The sequence below is a fragment of the Bidens hawaiensis genome, unplaced genomic scaffold (genome assembly GCF_021521415.1).
Source record: "Bidens hawaiensis isolate Kalapana, Puna unplaced genomic scaffold, B.hawaiensis_p1.1 tig00029918_1, whole genome shotgun sequence".
NCBI lineage: Eukaryota > Viridiplantae > Streptophyta > Magnoliopsida > Asterales > Asteraceae > Bidens > Bidens hawaiensis.
Genome location: NW_027494976.1, coordinates 164,390 through 186,404, shown reverse-complemented (window position 1 = coordinate 186,404; position 22,015 = coordinate 164,390). Strand labels below are relative to the sequence as shown.

The 22,015-nt window shown below is 40.3% G+C and overlaps 1 protein-coding gene and 2 pseudogenes across 2 annotated transcripts; 2 read left to right on the top strand and 1 right to left on the bottom strand.

Moving 5' to 3' along the window:
- Nucleotides 1-9,704: 9,704 nt before the first annotated feature.
- On the top strand, nucleotides 9,705-10,244 carry LOC143579709 (PRA1 family protein E pseudogene; annotated as a pseudogene).
- Nucleotides 10,245-13,071: 2,827 nt separating this feature from the next.
- Nucleotides 13,072-15,173, top strand: LOC143579719 (uncharacterized). The gene is made up of 9 exons (XM_077062945.1): nucleotides 13,072-13,447; nucleotides 13,537-13,740; nucleotides 13,860-13,917; nucleotides 14,012-14,074; nucleotides 14,163-14,238; nucleotides 14,377-14,489; nucleotides 14,566-14,655; nucleotides 14,746-14,877; nucleotides 14,962-15,173. The coding sequence occupies exons 1-9, from the start codon at nucleotides 13,074-13,076 to the stop codon at nucleotides 15,091-15,093; spliced, it is 1,242 nt and encodes a 413-aa protein (XP_076919060.1). The 5' UTR covers nucleotides 13,072-13,073; the 3' UTR covers nucleotides 15,094-15,173.
- Nucleotides 15,174-16,072: 899 nt separating this feature from the next.
- On the bottom strand, nucleotides 16,073-20,254 carry LOC143579718 (rop guanine nucleotide exchange factor 14-like; annotated as a pseudogene). Its single transcript, XR_013143512.1, has 6 exons — nucleotides 20,161-20,254; nucleotides 18,268-18,624; nucleotides 17,393-17,622; nucleotides 17,047-17,298; nucleotides 16,484-16,828; nucleotides 16,073-16,418 (listed from the first exon to the last, which is right to left on the bottom strand). The product of XR_013143512.1 is annotated as a rop guanine nucleotide exchange factor 14-like (transcript).
- Nucleotides 20,255-22,015: the final 1,761 nt, after the last annotated feature.

Below are 22,015 nucleotides of genomic sequence, written 5' to 3'. Positions count from 1 at the left end.
CGACTTTCCTGCTTGATCTTTGGGTATGATGCGGGTAGGTCTGTAACCTCCTCGCAAGTCAGGAGCGTTGAGTCCCACTTGTGTGGATTCTCCATGAGGTTTTGGTAGTTTTGAACATAGTGATCAATTATGTTAAAACCACCAATTCCATCCTGGAGCTTCAAACAACGTAGTTCTCGACGTTCCCGCTATGCGGGGATGTTATTTCCGTTTCCGCAAGCATTGCCCAGAAGATCCTTCTTGTTTTCAATTCCCTGCGGAGCGCTAGGTATGTGAAGGGTTTTGCCTTAACACTGTACCCGCGCTCGTCTTACGGTTACTTTACTTCCAAGGTATTCCTGGCGTCCATTCCCTGCGGGTGCTAGGTATGTGAAGGGTTTTGCCTTAACACTGTACCCGCACCCGTCTTATAGTTACTTGGTTGCCGAGGTATTCTTGGCTTCAATTCCCTGCGGGTGCTAGGTATGTGAAGGGTTTTGCCTTAACATTGTACCCGCATCCGTCTTACGGTTACTTGGTTGCCAAGGTAAGGGGTATTTTCCCGCTTACTTTTGAATCTTTTTGAATTTTGTAATTCGAAGAGTTGGTGAAAGGATAAGAACAGTCCGAACGTCTGAAACGTCGTGCGACGGTTTCTTCTGACTGTGTCAGGACGTGCAGGAAGTTATGGTGACGTGACAGTACCTGGTCATTCCAGACGCTTTTTCAGGCGCGTGGGCGCGATTTTTCGGGCGCGTGGCCGCGAAATTAATGGTACGCGTCCTTTCAACAGCTGTTGCCAGCTTGCTTTTTGCCACGTGTCATAGTTTCATTGCACCTTCGATTTCTCTCTCTTCCGCATTAAATGCATCGCATTAATTGCGATTAGTATATAAAGGGGGAGAGGGTTCTTTGTAATCCACACTTTCACTCTTCTCTTCATCTTCTAAGCGATTTCCGGCGAATACTCACATTTTCAGGCAAGCATTCTCTTGAAATCGTTTTCTTCTTTCATATCTGCAAGATGTCGTCTCGTGATCTCGAATCTACAGCCGATGACAAGAGTACTGCTGGCGAGTGCCAGTGTGCTCTGCCTGTCGATCTATATCAGTACATCGTCAGGAAGTTCATGCTCGAGTCTCTCGAGCCTGAGTTTCCTGAACCCCATCAGACGGTGTACGATGCCCCCAGAGGCAAGATCGGGGTATATGCTGCATTCTTTGTTTATGGGAATCTTAGGTTCCCATTGACAAAGTTTGTGTACCGTGTCCTGGAGAGGCACGGTGTGCACCTGACCGAGGTGCACCCGATGGCGATTGCCAAGATTCGGCACTTCGAGTGGGTGTGCCGGATTCTGGGCATTGAGCCCTATGTTGACCGCCTGATGACCTTCTACACTTGGAGGTGCATCCAGGGGTGGTATACATTGATAACCCGGATTAAGGGTTTGAAGATCTGCGCAACCGAGCGCAGTCTTCGCTCGTGGAAGCGGGAGTTCTTCTACATCTCCGCTCGCGCCATCCCCCTTGCCATGAAATTCAAGAACGGGCAAGCACTTCCCAGCCTTCACGCCTCCAACTACGAGGAGGCGGAATGGTTTTCGAAGATATCCCGGGTCCAATCTCCGGTTTACCGGTTTGCGGAGTCCGGGATGGTGATGCTCGGGATGAGCCGGGTGTGGAAGGATGCGGATGCGCGAAAGATCCCGATCGTCCTCGAATACGGTTCGAACTCTGTTCCTTACGGTATGCTTTGTTTCTTTTTGTTGATTTAGAAACTCTTCTAACTTCTTTCCTGTTTATTTCAGAGGGGAACGACTTGCAGTCGCTCATGTACCCGCGGGAGGCTGACGGTCCCGCTCGGATGGGTACTCGCGCTCTAGACGAGAACGAGTTGCCCATCCTAGAACAAACGGCAGATCGGTTCGTGGAGGTCTACCCGCTAGGCCACGAGATCCTTAGCGCCAGGCGGCCAGGTAAGGCGCTATTCAACCCTCGACCCCTCAATGCTGAAACCTCTGCTGAAAATTCCTCTAATCGTATGTTCTGATGAGGAATCCGCAGATGGTCCTCCGTTGGTGCGGAAGAAGAAGGCTGCCGGCAGGAAGGGGAAGGAGAAGGTGGCCTCCACTGCCGATCCGGTGCCTCGGTCTGATTCGGAGACCGAGAGCGAAGAGGTGGCGGGGAATCCCGGTGGTGATAAGACCACCGCTCCGGAGGCTGCGACTGTCACCTCCGGAGAGCCCAAGAAGACGACGGTGAGCGGCGCGAAGAGGCCGGCTCCATCGGGTCCGTCCCCGCCTGTCCGTACCATTAGGCTCAAGAAAACCCGTAAGTACAAACTTCCTTTATCTTTAATTTCATAGCTTAATATCATTAACACTTTTCTTCTTTGTGCAGGCGTGGATGTTGACGCATTCCAGGGTGGAGCGCAGGGGAGTACCCCTCCGCCCATGACGGTAGGCTTGGTCAGCCTACCTGAGGCGACGACCCAGGCGGCTGCGCCTGCGCCTGCATCCGCAGGTTCAGTTGCTCACTCCTTTGAGCCGACTGTTCCAGCTGTGATGACGTCACCGCCGGCTGTGAGTGCCATTTTTACCGCATCTTTCACCGAGCCGGCGGTTACTTTTGCTGCGGATTCCGCAGCGCCGACCGCGGCGGCCGCGGCGGCCTTTACCATGCCTCCTCCGTCATCGGCAACGACGGCCGATCCTTCAGGTATGCATGGGGCGTATTGCCAACCTCTGCCACCTTCCCATCTCCCTGACCTCTTGGATGGATTTCCCTTGGGTTCAGGTGATGGTTCGGCGGCTATCGGCCTGTTATTGACCCTACAGGTGCGTAGGGTTCTTTTGGCCTATTTTATATTTTTCAATCATCTTTTCCTAACTGCTCTTTGTTTTTTGCAGTGTCGGATTCCAATGAAGTGTATGTTCCACGATGGAACATTCGCCGAGGAACAACCCTTCGCACCCCTGTAGAGTGCGTGGAGTGGGCTCGTCACGCTGCTCCTAGTGGTGCGTTGGGGGAAGCCATGGCTAGCTACCATGAGGGTAGGCTAACCAATGAGCTTCGGGTTCTCCTGTCCCGGATGCAGCCGCGCGTCGAGCTGCTTTGTCGTGAAAACGACAAGTTAAAAGCAGCTCGCCTTCAGGAAGTAGCTTAGGCGCGGGCTGTCCGGGAGGAGAATAGGAGGCTCTCCGCCGCGGCGGCGGAGAAGGAGAAGGCGTTCAAGGCCCTTGAAGTTGAGGTTCAGGCCCGTCTCGAGGCTCGCTCCAAGGCTGCCCAAGCTGTTAATGAACAGCTTCGGCTGGCTAAGGAAACTGCTAGGAACGCAACTGAAAGGGCCACCAAGGCTGAAGCTGTTGCTGAGCCTCTACGCCTGGAGAATGAAGAGCTTAAAGCCAAATTAGAGGCTCTCCAGCAGGCTCATGATGCCTTGGCGATGGAGGACGCGAGGAAGCTCCAAGAAATCCTGGACCAGAGGGGGGTGCTTGACCACACTGAGCGGAAGCTAAAGGGCGTCGAAGAGGCTGCTGCAAAGGAAGTGTTGCTTGCCAACCTTAATAAAAGTGAAGCCGAACGCGCCTGTACCCAAGCTCAAGCCGCCCTCCAAGAAGCTCTGGTTGCCAAGGAATGGCTTCTTCGAGAAGCGTTGTCTCAGGTAAGCTTTTCATGTCTTTACGCTTTTCTTTGTAAATAGAAAAGGTTCTGATACTTGTATATTTTCTTTTGTAGGTTGTGCATCGAGTCTTCACTAAGACTTCTTATGACGATGCTATGAGCGCAGCCCTCAACGCTTCTCACGAGGATGGGGAAAAGGCCGGCTTCCTGCTTGGTCTAGGGTTCGTTGAGAAAGGCCTCCCGCCTTCCAACTTCCCTTTATTTGATGTAGATACTGAAGCTGTATACGACCAAGCAGTGAATCAGTATGCCGCCTTCCCGCATCCGGTGGTGGAGAAGGTAAACGAAGTTGCTGCTGCTGATGATGGGCTAGCTATCCTTAAAGCTTTCCTTGAACTGCCACGCTCAACTGATGGTGCTGGTCCAAGTGGAAGTGGCTCTGAAGCCTGATCATGAAGATCCCTTCCCACTGCTAGGATAGATTTAGCTTGTATAGATTTATTTTCTTGTAGGCGGGTAGTTACCCGGCCATTCTTGTAATGAATCATTGTGAAATATAAATCTTTGTGCGGGTAAGACCGCTATTTTCTCTGGATTCCTTGCTTTATAAACGTTATATGACTTGCATACTTTAGTTTAAATTAGCAATTTTCCAAGTGTTTAGAATAAGTTAACCTTTGAACGTGGTAGATAATAGGTTGAAGTTTTGCTTCCTCTTTCGTGATTGTGCGGGTAGGACCGTCACTTGCACTTAGTAGGATGGCTAAACTTTACCATCTGACCTGCGTGGAGGTTTTCCTCATCTTTTTTTGAAATTTCTAAGTCTTTAGGATAAGTTAACCTTTGAACGTGGTAAATAATAGGTGTGAAGTTTTGCTTCCTCTTTCGTGATTGTGCGGGTAGGACCGTCACTTGTACTTAGTAGGATGGCTAAACTTTACCTATATCTGACCTGCGTGTAGGTTTTCCTCATCCTTTTGTTAGAAATTTTCTTAAATAAGTTAACCGTTCGACGCGCGGTTGTCAATAGGTTAGTGTTCAGTTTCCTCTATCATGATTCATGCGGATAGACCGGCACTTTCATTTAGTGGGATGACTGAACTTTTCCCCTTCAACTGACCTGCGTGAAGGTTTGCCGTTTTTTGGGTTTATGCGGGTTTTGCCGCCTTCCCCATGCAACGACTTTCCACGTAATTATGCGGTGAAAACCGGCATATTAGTGTTGAATAAATTAACCGTTCGACGCGCGGTTGTTAATGGGTTAGTGTTCAGTTTCCTTTATCATGATTCATGCGGATAGACCGGCACTTTCATTTAATGGGATGACTGAACTTTTCCCCAACTGACCTGCGTGAAGGTTTGCCGTTTTTTGGGTTTATGCGGGTTTTGCCGCCTTCCCCATGCAACGACTTTCCACGTAATTATGCGGTGAAAACCGGCATATTAGTGTTGAATAAATTAACCGTTCGACGCGCGGTTGTTAATAGGTTAGTGTTCAGTTTCCTTTATCATGATTCATGCGGATAGACCGGCACTTTCATTTAATGGGATGACTGAACTTTTCCCCAACTGACCTGCGTGAAGGTTTGCCGTTTTTTGGGTTTATGCGGGTTTTGCCGCCTTCCCCATGCAACGACTTTCACACTTATGTATGCGTTGAAAACCGGCATCAGTGTTGATAGTTCATAAAGTATAAATGTAAAATCATCAGCGTCGATGTTCTAAGGAGAATCATTTCCATTAGAAGTGGCTCTTGGCCTTTTCTTTACAAATTTGGAATTGATATACATGCAAACTGTGTAATTGAGCTCCCTTCCATGTTGTTGGGATGGGAGTGCCATCGAGCCGATACGCACCTGGTTCGGGATCTCGTTCTTTACGCAGCATGTAGTCTCCACATTGAAGCTGGAATTTCTATTCGTGTTTTCCCCAGCTGGGGTTCTACACGCATCAGCCTGCTCAGCGTTTATTGCGCCACGAGGCGCGCGAGCGTCCCATCTCTGACAAATGCTTCGACCATGTCCTTTACGTCTATGCATTCTTCAGTGTTGTGGCCTTTTGTCCTGTGAAAGTCACAGTATTTGCTCCGATCAGCATTGTGACGATGTCGGATTATTGGAGGCTTTGGCCATGGGAGCTCCTCAGTGGCGAATATCTCGGTGACGCTTTTGGTGAGCGGTGTCCATCTGGAGTTGTGGTTCGACTGTACGTTACCCCTTCCGCCTAACCGATGTTGCAAGCCGGATGAGGTGTCAAAGTTTACCCTTGACTGCCAAATGCCTAGCTTCCGTTTTTTGTTTAATCGGGCGGTAAGGACGTTGTCTTCTCTTGTTTTCTAAGTGTAGAGGTTTGTGCTCTGTGGGAGATCTCTACCCAGTTGCTTCTCCGTTTCCGCAAAGCGTTTAGCTGCTGTCATGATGGCATCCCATGTGGATGGCATGCCATCTTTACCCGTTAAGGTGCGGATGAGCTCTGGGTCGTTCGCGCCCTGAATAAAAGCAGCGCGAACAAGATCTTCGCTAATGTTACCCAGACTTAGCTTCTTCGAGTTGAAGCGAGTGATGAAGTCTAGCAAAGATTCATCTTCCTCTCGAATGCATTTGAGGATTGTCCATTGCTCTTCGGTATACTTTCTTTGCTGGCTGAAGTGTTGGCTAAACTTCTGTTGGAAGTCTGCCCAGTCGTAGATGTGGTTGACCGGTAGACGATCGAACCACGCTCTAGCAGCCCCAACAAGGGTCATTTGGAACATGTAACACCACGTAGGTTCCGTCCAACTACTGACGGTTGCCCTCGCTATGAATCTGTTTAAATGATCATCTGGGTCAGATATACCATCATATGTGCCTATGCTGGACATTTGTTTGGCACTTTTTGGGGCAATTGCTTCCGAAATGTCCCTTGCAAATTTGGACGTTCCCGCATTTGCGACGTTTGGTCTGAATGTTTTGGAGAAGTCACGTGGACTTCCACCTGTGTTTTTTGGTTTGAAGGCTTCTCCAAAATGCCTTCTCGGTTGGGAGTCCGTTTCCTTACGCTTCCCTTTTGCCTTATGACGAGGGTTCGCGTCGGTGTCGGATTCCTCCGAGTCATCGTCCGAGTATTCTTCGAATTCGTCAGCCTGTTGGACGGAACGCAAGCGTTCGTCCAACTCAGCTTGGAATTCCCTCTGACGTGCCTCCGCCCATGCCTTAACTTCATCGAGTGTTTGGCGGGGGAGTCTTGTTCGTTTCTCTAACTGGGTATCGGTGAACCCCAGTGAGCGATTATTTACTGCACTTGCCCCAGCTTGGGTAACTGGGGTAGTGTTCGTAAAATTTACTTCACTTGCCCCCGCTTGGGTAACCGGGGTAGTGTTTGTAAAAACTCTGTAGCCGGTATTCCCCCCAGTAGCTGGGGTTGTGGTTACCGGAGTTTCTTTAACCATCTTTCCAGAAGTTTGAAAAAACTGGAGAAAAATGAAGTTCTAGCTTTATGCACGTGGTCGTGGGTTCGAGTCCCACGGATGGCGCCAATGAAGAAACACCAACCGGACCCCGGGCAGATTACGGGTAACCTGGGGGTTAGATGTTTCCCACGAGGGGTTAGACCCGGCAAAGATGGTTCTTCTGATAACCTGCAAAACAGACACCGTGAGCTTGTCACTGAGAAGGGGGGGGGGGTTCCTCCTTGTGACCACCCTCCGGCGTGAGAATCAGACTAGATTGCTCTTTAAATATAAATGTATATTAAGAGATTGCTAGAGCAGATATCAGGTATAATATGATGATAATGTGATAAGATATGATAAGATATGATGGTCATACCATTTGGGGTATTTATAGCCGAAGGTAGGTTTCCAAGGAGGTGTGGCCGGCTGAATAGTATTCCTGTTCCACCAACAGTGGCCTACGCACGTGCCCTGCTGGTAGTTGGTGGGTAGGCAGCGGCTGATAGTGACCAGGCCTGCTGTGTACTGTTCCTTTTCCACCAACTGCCGGCTATGCACGTGGTATGACAGGAGTTGGTGAGTAGGCAGCGGCTAATAGTGACATACAGTACAGGAGCATGCTGCTCGCCATACTGTTGTCAATAAGCTGTCGTATCCTTAGTCAGATCTTTTGCCCATACCTCGTCAGGTACAGTACAGAAGATCTTCCCGTATCGTACGGACTGGCTTATTTGGGCGGGAGTATTCCCCCTCCCGCCCTTGTGCGGGATTGTTCCCCGCTTTGCTCATTCCTTCAGGTGACACTGAGTGATTGAGAGCTAAGTGCCTTGTGCGTGTAGCCTTGCTGCGCGGGTGGCCTTCCCTGATGGCCTGTATCCGCAACTGCGGGAACAGGCAGAGTCCTTCACCATTGGGAGGCATTTCCTGCGGGAACAGCTTGCGTACTGCGCGTAAGGACGTCACGTCTCTGAGCATGGTTGGTCCTGCGGATCCAGTTGGTTTTTGCGCAGACGTCCCTTTTCAAGGTGAGTCTTGCGGGTCCAACTGGGCTCTGCTGGGACCTACCTCTTCAATACGTGAGCAAACATTGACATCTAAAGCTAGAATCGTAAATATTGAGTTGTAGAGACCAATTGCCGATAAGATGGTTTGACCATATGGGTGTGTGACTAACAGCATTCTCAGCTCGTTTCCTAAAAATATGCGAGGGAGATCTGTAAATTATATGGTATGGTTATGGGTGATTGTGAGTAGAGAAGAGAGAATGTTATATGGGAAAGTTAAATTTGGTGTTTCACTGTTCATACGATATAATTTTTTAATATTTGCTAAAAGTGATTGTGAGTAGAGAAAAGAGAAAAGATAATAATAAAGGTATAAAAAGTATTATTTAATTAAACAGAAAAGAGAAAAAATAGTAATTTTTAGTATAATTATATGATATATATATATATATATGGTAAAGAATGGATTGGTAATGCTCTAAAGGTGTTTGTGAGCGCTACACCTTGCCTCGAGTAGTGTCATATACGGAGCTAGTAGCCCGTCTACATAGCACACAAATTCATTTGTTATCATTTTTTTTTTATCTTTTGTGTGTGTATAAGTTTATTTGTAAAAGAAATCTAATCTACTCTAAACTATTTCTAATATAGATATTAGGATTTAGGAGAGAAAATAATATGTGAAAATGACTTTTTTATTTCATTTAATGACTCTGTATGCTAAGTAGAGTTAAGACTTAAGACTTAAGACTTAAGAGTTTGTTGAGTAAGTCATGACGCGTATCATACACGTACGGGAGAGGTGTGAACACCGGTGTCCTAACAAATGGTATCCAAAATAAAGCAACGGCAAAAGACAAAAAATTAATAATAATAATAATAATAATAATATCCATAGACTTATGGAGTCAACTACTTTAATTTGGACATAAAAATTATTAAGTAACTCACCTAACCAACAAATTATCTAATTAGTATAATTGAGAAGTTTTGGTGTCATAAAAGATTTTTTCAGTATTTTATTAGTTTTGTTTATTTTTATATAAATCATTTTAGCATTTAATTAATTGTGATAACTTGACATGTTAGTTGTTGATGAGTTTATTAAATCTTAGGAAATTAGGAAAGGGTATGCAAGTTTAAGATTCTTTTCTAACAATTTTTGATAATTTTTTGGGCTATATGAATACCTTCTTTCTTTGAATATTTTTTTTGGTTTTTTCTTTTTTTTTTGTTATTTTATTTGCTTTTTTCTTTTCTTTTTTGTTTTAAACATGTTAATTTGTCGAAATTATTACCTGGGTTTATTTCTGATACCGCAACAAACCTATTCGATACCTATTAAATTCGTGTTGACAGAGCCCGTATTCTATCGACCACATAAACATCATTTTACAAATTTTCTTTGTGGATCATCGTATGCAACAACTTATAATTGTTACAATTATGTTTATAAACTAGTATACGTGTATTTCGACACTCAATCCGTTGTCTTACTTGGCTTTGGTCTTCTGTTATTATTCATGCCGACATACTTTGTAGTTTGTACTCTATCCCAACTTCCAATCTTTATAAACACATCATCACAAAACAAAAGAATAGTACCTACACACTTGAACACTTCCCTCTTAATTTCCCAATATCTAGCGTTTCATTTCACTCTTAACAATGTCCAAAATCACCGCCACGCGCCGCCCATGGCGACACTTCTTCCATCACTCGGCCATATCTATTCCACCAACCTTCCAAGACACCATAGCAAGAATCAAACGAAATTTAAACTACTTTAGAGTCAACTACGCCATGGTGATGTTACTAATAATATTCCTAAGCCTTATATACCACCCGGCTTCCATGATTATATTTTTAATAATCTTCGTTGCATGGTTTTATCTTTACTTTAATCGTGATGTGTATAGTCCTGTAATGATATTTAACCGTGTGGTTGATGACCGGGTTGTGTTAATCGGTTTAAGTTTGGTAACGGTGGTTGTGTTGGGGTTTAGTAATGTGTGGTTGAATGTGGTGGTGTCGGTGAGTATGGAGGCGGTTGTTGTGGGGCTTCATGCCGCGTGTAGGAGCGTTGACGACTTGTTTTTGGATGAACAGGAGGCGGCCGAGGGCGGTTTGCTTTCTGTTGTTGGTGGTGATCCTTAGTGAATAGAGGGCTTGATTGGTTTGCTTGTTCATTGGGCTTTGATTAAAAATGTTTGTTATGTTGCCCTTGTGAGTTTTATTTTAGTTTCAAAAACGTCAAGGTTAATCCACTTATTAGGGTTCACAAATTTGGGGTGCAAACCATGTAAGCTCGAGCACGAGCCTTAAATAAGACCTATTTAGTTATCAAGGTTCAAGATCGAGATCGAACCTTGTATGAAAAGCTTGTTTGGGCTGAACCTTAACGAGTCTTGTATATTTTTAAGTTTGGCATCTTCACAGCCAAGTTGGTGCCGAGTTTTGGCTCGTTAAGGTTTGACACAAGCCTGAACCAAGTTTAAGCTTGTTTAATAAAAAAAATAATTAAAAGCATATATAAATTAATTATTAATAAATAACAAACGAGTGAAGATCGAGTTTGAAAAAACAACTTAGGAGCCAAGTTTGAATTTTAGAAAAAGAGCTTGAACTGTAGTAAGTCAAGACGAGTCGAGCTCGGTTTGGCTCTTGTTTACACATATTGGAATCAATCAACTTGAGGGGTTCATTAATTTCAATTTTTTTTAATAAATATTTGTTCCAACCAGTATTTAAAACACATTGGCAATATAAAATAACAACCCGAATTAGCATGAACACATTGTCCAGCAAACCGTTTCAACATAAAACTTTGGGTGAATTTGAAACTTATTTTTAAGAAAGCTGTTTTGGTAATTACATGTCGTTATAAAGATATTGCTAACCGTTTTAACATTTAGCTACACCCTGTTTCGGTTTCCCATCAATGAATGATAAATTAAATATGTTTTGCTAATTTGTTAGAAAAACATATATTATCCGTTATTATCATAAAATATAAGATGCGTAATTTAAGAATAGATTTTCTTGTGCAAGTAAAAATGGCGATAATTAAGCATTTCTCATTTTAACTTCTCTGATTTTTATTTAACAACATTAAAAAAGACAAATTAACATAAAGAATCTCAATATGTTAATTTTATTACGTTTAGTTTAAAATATTCAATTAATTTTCTTGTCCAATTATGTGAGGGTGGTGGTTATTTGAAACATGACAAGAGTTTTCTTATAGTATCGAGTTTCTTCCTTAATAATATTTCTGGTTGAGTCAGATGTAGAGCATCAAAATCTAAGTGAATGATTTACATCATGTCTAAAGAAGACTCACACGGTATTAAGAAATAGTTCCAAACATTATTAAAGAATTGTATAGTTTAAATATATTTTTATAAACAACTAGAATATATCATATTTATGTATTTATTATTAGAACCTTATAATTAATCTTACAAGTTACAATTCATAAATATTTATTTCAATGCTCACAACCCGTATTTTATTTATATAAAAAACTCAAAACCTTGTAACTCTAACAAGCAACCCCACACACTTCATCATCATCATCATCATCATCGTACTCAGTATATCCCACCAATAGCAATGCTATGGTAGGGTCTGAGGAGGGTAAGATGTAGACAGCCTTACCTCTATCCCATAGGGATAGAGAGGCTGCTTCCGGTGAGACCCCCGGCTCGATAGTAGTTTTGCATCAAGCCTTGGACATAAGGCACATAGCACTCAATCATCGGGACACCGGCTGATCGGTGCATGTGCCCTTGTCTTTCGGCTATCAACGCCACCACATGATGCCTGATTAACCTTCCGCCACTTTTAACGTTATTTTCACGAGATTAGTAAAATAACGTCAAAATTAGTGCAATTTTACTTTTGCCCACCCGAGGGTTCACACATATATACATTATATGCGCGCACCGCCACACACTTAATATCACATAACACAAGCATAAACATAAAATGTTTTAACTTATTTATCTAAACATGTTATTAGAGGCGGGCGAATAAGCCGGTTAACCGAACCGACCTGAAAATCAAACCGTAACCGAACCGGTTTGAAACCGATTATGTAGGAACTGGTTTGAAACCGATTGAAACCATAGGTTCAAAACCGATTTGCAATTTTCTCCACCAAAACCGATTCCAAACCAGTTAACCGAAACCGATCAAAACCTAGTCAAGAAATCGGTTTCGATTTCAACCTGAACCGGAACTATCATAAACCGGTTTTGACTTTTGTTAGTCAATTCGAACCGTTTTCAACCTAAGCCAGCTTTGAGTTTTAAACCGGTTTGTGACACACCATACACAGTGCCTCCGTGGCTCGTTGAGGTATTCAAACTCTGTAACGCCACACTTCCACACATCATCATCATCATCATCATAATAATAATAATAATAATAATAATAATAATAATAATAATAATAATAATAATAATAATAATAATCTAATTATTTAAATTTAAATTATACTTATCAAATCGCCACTTGAATCACACCTGCATCCAAAACTTAAATTTGTTCGTCATTTGCACAGCATATTACTGTTTATAGGTATCAATTCTCCTTTAATTACTGTTCTATAAGTATAATTTACCGATGTTTCTAGACCTAGGGTAGATTCACACCTTAATCTCGCCATTAATGTTTAATTTTCCTCAGATTAGGCTCCTTTTTAGGAAAATTAGCAAGCTAATTACTGCAAATTTAGATCAATTTGAAATTTAGGTCAGACTTCAGGTTTTGACATTGTTAGGGCTGTAACCGAACCGAGCTACTAGGCCTTGTTCATTAAGGAAATGAACTTGTGGTGAACGGTTCACAGATACAAATGAACACAAGTTTGTGTTGGTGTTTTTTATTATAATTAATATATTCATACGTTCATGAACAGTTCACTGGACATCCGGTTCGTTTACAGCCCTAGACATTGCTGTGAGATTAGATTGATTATTGTAATAATGCAATGATCCAACAATAACATGCATCTTTACCCACAGTAAAAAAATGGTTATAGCATCTACTACAATCGGTACTTGTGGCTCAATGGAACTGGCTCCATCTTCATTCAGTCCCCGACACGACTGTGTTTATCTCAAAAGTTTGAGCTCCCGGTGGCTGCAGAAGCCGCCTCGGCGGTTTGGTTCTTCTTGTGAAAATATAGGTAAATTCAATCGTTCCGCTTGCTCAGTGAGAATGATGATTACAAATGATTATGTTGGAAGGGACACTTACAGAATTAAGAAGGATAATGATGATAAGTTATATAGGAGGCTTGATTCTTGTTTGGTTATTCCTCCACCTAAAGGCAAGAAGCCAAAAGCCATTATTAAGTTCCTTGGTGGCGCCTTTATAGGTGCGGTTCCTGAAGTTACCTATAGGTGAGTTGTTATAATTCTATATTTAGATCACGAGTTGCAATTTATAGCTTATTTATCTGGATCATATAAACTGTGATCTTTATATGCAGTTATCTTCTTGGGCTATTGGCAAATGAAGGTTATCTTATTATTTCAGTGCCGTATAACGTGACGTTTGATCACTCACAAGCTACTAGAGAAGTCTTTGAGAAGTTTCATTCTTGCTTAAATTCAATACTAACATCTGGATTGCCCGATGATGGCCTGCTAGCATCCGAGCTTGTTGATCTTCCTCTTTATTCTGTTGGTCATAGGTATGCATAGTTCATTTTGAGCTTTTTATCTATAAAATGGTGTTTATGCTCTATATTTTGGTTTCTATATAATGTCACACATTCCCAACAGTATTTTGCATTTATGTGAAAATGTGCAGCAATGGTGCCCTACTTCAAGTACTCACCGGAAGCTATTTTTCAGATAAGCTACCAAAGGTTTGTTTGATGCATTCTTTGTTCTTATAAGATTTTGTCAAAATAATATGAAATTTTCTTGGAAATTAATGTAAATTTTCTTGTATTGTGGCAGGCTAATGCCATAATATCATACAACAACAGGCCAGCAACAGAGGCGGTACCATACTTCGAGCAGGTAATGAGATTGGTTCAAGTATAAACTATAAACAGAGTTTATATATATAATAGTGAAATAACTCATTATGATTTTTTCACTTGCGCAGCTAGGTCCTCTAGTAAGTCAGTTGATGCCTGTTGTAGAAGCGTCTCCAGTGTCTTCCATGGCTAAGGGTGCTGCAGGTAGTCACACTCTTTTTTTCATCCCTCTCAAGAATGAAAAAAAATGATATTGTTTTGGTATCACATGTGATTATAAAGATATTGTTGATTTGGTATTAACATTTTGATACATGTTGTTTGTCCTCTTTTTTAATGAAGATGCATGGAAAGCACTGCTTGATACAGCAGAATCAATGACGCCTAATTATGATCCTGAAGCTAGGGTTTCATTGGACAAATTTGTTGATCAGTTGCCTTCTGTTTTTAATCAGGTATGATGATAGGTGGCTACTTGTTATATGCTACTACTTTTGAAAATTAATAATATGGTTTTATCCAACTTTTAAGGTTGCTCAAGGAATATCAGAATTCAAGCCAACACCAACTGAGAACCGTGAATGTTGCAAGAACTCGTATAATGTCAAGAAAACACTCCTGGTACCTTTACTGCTTCTCATTGGTTATAACTTATAAGTAAATTTTACATTTATCCTTGTGTTATATAATAGATATAATTGTTTGTTTCAGGTTAAGTTCAATACTGATGCCATTGATGAGACGGATCTTCTTGAGGAGACTTTGAGGCCTCGTGTGGAAGCTATTGGCGGAACACTTGAAAAGGTTTCATTAAGTGGTAACCATATTACACCATGCATCCAGGTCAAAATATTTGTGCATTGTTTTTTTCACATGGTCTATTAAGGTACTGTTATTGTAATGTACTGATATTTTGTGCATGTTCAGGAACCAAAACTGCAAGTGGGTGATGTGTACACACCAGCAGACGCGATAGCACAAGGGCTCAAGAATCTTTCACTAAACGAGACCAAAGTCGTGGCCAGAACCATTGCAGACTGGTTTAGCAGCATTGGTTAGTAATTGTAAGTTCTAATGTTTAGAAAGATTGGCCCTAACTAGCTTCAGCTAAATTGTGCGAATATTAACTTGGAACGCACATACATCTACATGTAGTTAATTAAATTGCCGCAGTACTTCATTTGATTTGACCTTCGGGATCGATTGAAGATTAGAATTATAGAATATGGTAAAATATGCAAGGGATGGTACTTGGTTTTTAGTAATATAGTGTAACTGAGGCCCCGTAACAGTTCAATTTCAGTCTAACGTCTCAGTATATTTACATCCATGCTTCTAGTTTGTCGAACCAAATGATAATGAACTAAATTCAGCTAAATTTCATTGTCATTAAAAGTATAGAGACAGTCCTAATCTGAAGGTATAATCTGCAAAATTGGATTTTTATTAAATTGCTATAGGAGACTTTCGGTTAGGTAACATTAACATACTTAACTAGTCAAGCTGAGCTGATTGAAAACAAAGAGAGTGTTCATTCTACGGTCTTCTCTCAAGTCTGCACCATCAGTTCGTCACTCATTAGACCATTAGTTTTAACTCTTAACTATGTGCAGTTAAGAGTTTTGGTTACTGAGAGATAGGTGCTAACCAAGATTAGACTATAATGAGAATTTACTCATACTTGCGAGTCAAAGCTACAATATTGCAAATTGTAATATTATTGGAAGGCGTTCTTAACAACCATCTTGAAATAACACACAGAAAATGGTTGTATTTTCTATCAAGTTACAATTTTCGACAAATGGTTGCTGTCAGAAGTTTCTAACATGCTAACGAACGTCGGATAGATTATTTTAACCATGTCTGATTGTATTTTGCCAATTCTGATCACTTGATAAGCGACTCGTTTTCACCTGAACCAAGTTGAATGTGTTTATAACCCGAACCCTCTTTGAATCATTACCTAACCCAGCCCTTTTGCAGGACTAATTAAAAGCGTATAACATTTACAACTGATTTTACTTCGATGTTATAATGATCAGGGGGTGTCCCCTGGGGACCAAAAATAAGCCTCTTAGCCAAGACAACATTCGCAGCTTCTACTTGGTGTTGCTGTCACCGATCTTCTGTAAAAAAGCTTCTGTTTTTAATAAACTTAACTTGCCCTCTGTGCCAATATGCCATCAATTTTATCAGTTAGTGTGTCCTGCTTTTATATTCATTCTAGATACACCCGAGACCCCCGGAGTGATATTTGTTGCCAATGGGGAATCCGGATCACTTAAAACGTCTTCCTGAGAGATGTCCCCAATTCTTGTCAATACGCTGAATGCCAAGTTTCCAAGAACCCGAGAATAAGCTTCTATGATTGCATGTGCAACATCCTGAAATAAACAAATATTAACCACCTGGTTTTTAAAGCAAATACGGATTTTAAGATTTAACTCACCTTGCCATATTGGATTTTCATGGCATCAAGAAACTTATGAGGGAGATCTGGATATTGGATTTTAATTTCCCGCGCAAGGTTTTTAGCTCGGTTTATTAACACCTCGATCTTGTCAAGTTCAGAAATGTAATCTGTGCATGACCATGATGTTCTTGCTGGTGACTTACCACTGTCATGTTCCTCAATCTTGTCTTTCCATGCATATATTGCTGCTTCTAATCTGTTAATGGCATCCAGGGCACTGTTTTCAGATTTTAAACTCAGTGAGTTGAGCATGTCACATGCCGATAAGGAGCCTTTGTTCAGTATCCTGTACAGATCCTCACCAAGGCTTTCCTTTCCTGACTGAAGAAGTGAAAAACAATGACCAGTAATGTTTATTATTTTTACTCAAAATAAGAAAATGTTATAATGTTTCAACTAGGGGTGTGCATGGGTCGGTTTTGGGCTTAAAACCAAACCAAAACTGATGTGAAAGCACAACCTACTGACAAAGTAACGGCCGTATGACCATTTCAAACCTATCATATTCAAAGAAAAAAAAAACCATGCTATGGATTTACCTTCGGTATCGCGTCAGTGATGACTTTTGGTATCGGCATTTCAAGCAATATATCCTCATTGATTGATTTGGCAGCTTTGAAAATTTGAAGAACCAATTTGGTCTGATTAAGCAGTTTCTTTCTTTGACCATCTGAAAGACCACCAACCGGCACTTGTGGGGCCGGAAGCCACCATCTTTTGCTTCTTCCTTCTGCTCGGCTGCCACCTTCATCGTACGAAAATTCCGTCTTGATCATTGAATCCAATGCTTCCTGTCATAGTGTTGTTTATGCACACTAAATAGCTTTGAACAAATAACCGCATTTTGCTGAAATGGTTTTTAATGAGAGTAACTAGATCACCTACAAGAAGCATGGAGTCTAACTTCTGTAGTGCTGGAAGATTCAGATGAACATCTCCACGAGCCTTTGGTGTCATTACCTCTATTGTCCTGCCGTCAGGCCCGCATTGCTTAGCTGGAACTAACTGAACCATGTAATTGGTTGGAGAAAGTAACCACTCCATCTCTCTTCTCCACTTGCTCTTTTTTTCCTCAGGCAGAGGCTCAAGTTTCCATAGCTCTCCAAAAACGGTTCCTTTTTTCACAAGTGCAAAATAGCATTTAATTGTAATAAAAATAATAATTAGATACTGATATTTGGAAATTTCTGATTTGATGAATCAATAGACATATAATAACAAGAGGTACCAATTGTGTAGGGTTAGCTAGTTAATAGGTTGCTTGATGAAACTGAACACAATCCATGTATTTATGCTAGTCAAATATATTAACCTTAAACCAACAAACTTATAATCCGCACATGACTAATCTAAACCGAAATATCTAAACAAGTTAGACTGATGACGGGTTGTAACCAAGTTCTAACCTAGCTAAACGGGTTGACAGTTGTAATAAACGAGTTAAACGGGTTGGCCTTATTAACTTAAATTGTTTATTCTAATTTTAAAAGGGCTACATATGTCAATCCAAACACGACTCATTTACTCAAAAGGGGTTAAACATGTCAACCTAAACACGACCTCGGGTTAGATATGACAATTTGAAACATTACACGTTTCCGTGTCATGTGAAAGGTTCCAACCAATACTAATGACCAAAGAACAATTTTGTGAATGAAAAAAATAAAATTTAGTGAAATATGAGCAAAAGTGTCTAAAAATTGGTTAAAAGGAAGCAAAATTATTAGTCCAAACCCAATATAAATGAATTGTAAAAGTACCGGCAAGATTTGTTATGGCATTGGACAAAGCCAAAGCAGGGGAAACTCCATTACGTCCTCCTGTAGTATCTTCACCCAACAAAAGCTTTGCATATTTTTCCTTCATTGCATCAACATCTGAGAATTTTATTATGGTACTATCCTCTAAACACTCCCATTCATGTTCATGTTCATGTTCATCTCTTTTTGTCATACTCCATTGAGAAAAAAAGGAACCAGAAGGATTGTTGCTAGAACAACTGCTGGAGGGTGACTCAGTTGGATATCCATCTCCTAATTTACTTGCAACACTTTCGTCTTCATGAGAGTTATTAGCATTTTGAATGCAGCTTTCAAGCCCGTCATATGTCATAATTCCTGAACGTTAAACGTAATCTTTTAGTTATTTTATTAACAAACACCCATGAACAATCTTGTACTCATTTTTTCTATATGTTGGTCTGATAAAAATGACACTAAAATTAATATCAGGTAAACATCAGCTGTCATAAAAACAAATAACACGGATAAACCAATTTTTATAATTTTTCGTTTCTACTTTCTAAAATGGCTCCTTGCAACCTGAGCCTATTTTGGTCAAATTAATAATTGTATGCTAATTGCTAAATTTGAGCATTTTAAATTGTTTGCTGCATCTTAACTATCTACTTAAAGATACTTGATTTTATTTTTCATTTTATGTCTCTTATTAACTTGTTGGATCTGGAAGCCGTTAGAGATAAGTGTGTGTAAGAGTTTTTTTTACTGTGTTATGCATGTTAAAAGCTCTTGGATCTGCAGCACTGATGAGGATGACAAACAATTTATTTGTTTCTGACCTGTGTAAATGACTTAAAATACCTTTCTCATAACCCTACCTAGTAACACTTAATCGGGTATTCGGGTGTCTCCGTGTCTAGTATGTAGGTGGCGGGCCAGACCCCTACTTTAAATATTAACCTTTAAAACCTTTGGTAATCTCTAGTTTGTTGGACTATAATAATATGCTTACTAAATGATATAAATGTCACATATCAATAAAGATTCATGATAGAGTGCACCATCAAACCATGACTTTGAGAAAACATTGCAATATCGACATATTGTACATATGATACAATCATATATACAAGACGTACAACATGCTATTAAACTATTTGCCTTACATATATATATATATATATATATATATATATATATATATATATTCAATTAAAAGACGTAAAAAGTTCTGTCCTTTTTATCAATATAACTTTCATGTCCCCACCATCATTTATGGAATTGGTTGGGATGCTTGTACCACCATGTCACACAACATACCAGAACGCAATAAAGGCCCAATATTTGTCCAGGTCAAATTTAAACTTAAACAAGAATCCTGCCATTTGATATGGATTCTGTCATGGGACCATGCCAAATTTTATATATCAGCAATCATCATATTAAGCTTTATATGACCAGCTGGCTCGACCTGGACTAGGCTCGAGTTCAACTAGTTTATTATTTATTAATTAGTTTAATACATATTTAATTATTTTTATATATTTTGAGAAAACCTTAGCGAGCCTTAGCCTAGCTCGAGGTCATGACCCGTACAACAAGCCAAACCTCGACTTGAGCTCGGCGGTGTAATGTGGCATTAATACATAGAAGTCTAAAAGAGTTAAAACTTAAAAATACACCAGGTTCGTTCGTTAAGGCATGACGAGCCTAGCAATGCTCTCATACAAAGGCTCGGCTCGTTTAAGACCTTTATCAATCCGATCTCGAGTAGCTCGTGAGCAGTTAATTTCCAGTCTTAAGATATTAGTTTTTTATAAACCATACTAAAATGATTTTCAAGTTTCATCAACATTTTTATGGAGTACTGAAACTGAATGACATCATTAGAGCGAAAGAAGGAAGAAATCGTACTTTCCAGTGGTTGATCGAACTCCATTCTGTTGCTGATTTCTCTGTTCCCTGTGCAGCAACTCAACCTCATACCTAATAACACCATCTCAATGATACCTGCAACTGTTATATCGTTAAACAAGTTTGTAAGCCAACACAAAAACCTAATTCATTCCGTATGTTGACTGACTGAAATTATTTAAGTCATAAATCTATCACCATATAATAATTTTGTAAAATTGTATATATTGCAATCGGTATGCTTGCTACAGCCTATAGTTATGTCATATTTATTAATTAAATCATTTAACGCACTAATTAAAAACGATTTGCATTCTCATTAATGAGTATCATCATCAGCTTTTAATTCATAATTAATATGACAGAAAGCAAAAGTAACGATCAATATGAAGATGCAAATGAGTATGATTATGAAGAAATCTAGCGGCATTGCATATATATGTAAGATGATTTCAGTAAACAGATCGAGAATAATATTAATAAATTTCTTCCCCAAATTACGATGGAATTTAAATAAAACAGATGAAAACGGACCTTGGAGCCGGTTTATTGACGTTTAGACGGCTGTTTAGATGAAACTGGCGTTGATGAGTTGAATGATGTGCAGTATCGCCATTGATGGAGAGTGTGAACGAGAGAATCAAGGCTGTTAAGTCAAAATGAGTAGGTAACAGCAGGTGATGCCAGTTGAATTTCAATCTCTCTGTTTTAAACTGATGATGGTAAGCGGATACTGTTGTGAATACGTGGGGACGGTTATAATAATAATAATAATAATAATAATAATTGTTACTGGTTTACTGGTCGGACTGTTAAATCTTAATTCGATTCGAGTATTTAGAAGAAATATAAAGCGTGACGAAGAATATAATAAATGGCATAAATGGATAACTTTTTTTTATAGGGCATAGAGAGTCAGCTAAATGCACAAATAAGCCCTTTTGACCCTTTAGGAGAAAAGCGAGTTAGCTGGTATGGGCGGACCTAGAAAGAAGACAGGAAGGTTAACGACCAGTCAAGGAAGGAAAAAGTTAGTTCAGCATGCCAAGCGCAATCTCTCACCTAGATCGAGATCCTTGGATAGATGATCTCAGTGCGACCTCTTCGTTATCATATCAAACCTGCCTTCCACTCTTAATTTTTTCGGGTGAAGCTTCTTTAAAGTTTAAACACTGCAGGCCTCGCGAGTAGTTGAACAAATAAAGATGATCTTAAAAGGAGATGTTACTTAAAAGAGTTAAAGTAATAATCTTATTTTCTACTTTTGGATATGGTTAACAATCAAGTGTTATAAAGACTTTAAAAATAGAGAGTGACCACTTGTAAATTCTTTTTAACAAAACTCCTTGTTAACTTTAAAATGAATATGTTAATTAGATAGATGGTATATGTGATTTGCTCACATTATTGTTTTTTCCATATATAGCTTTTGAACAAAAATAAATAAATAAATACATGTTCATACTATTAGTTTGCACAAATGTAACAACAATGATTTTTGCGGTGGATGCTAGTGAACTTTCTTTTTTGCTTCAATTTAACCTTGAGCTCAAATACAAACTCGACTCGATTCAAGCTATTTGTAAATATATGCGTATATACATAGCTATAGGCTGCAAACCATCAACAATCACAAATGATAAAACGCAAATTACCTGCAGATAATTCTTTTAGTATTTTGGGACACAATTAAGGAAGTGAGGTTCCAAAGCCCTTGCTTTTTTTTCATCAAGCCATCCATGTTAATAAATAATAACCCTCAACTAAACAAAAACGCACTACAAAACAATCTATGATTAATGTAGTTTAGTAGTTAAACACCGTTAAAAACTTGATAGATACTCTGAAAATCCAT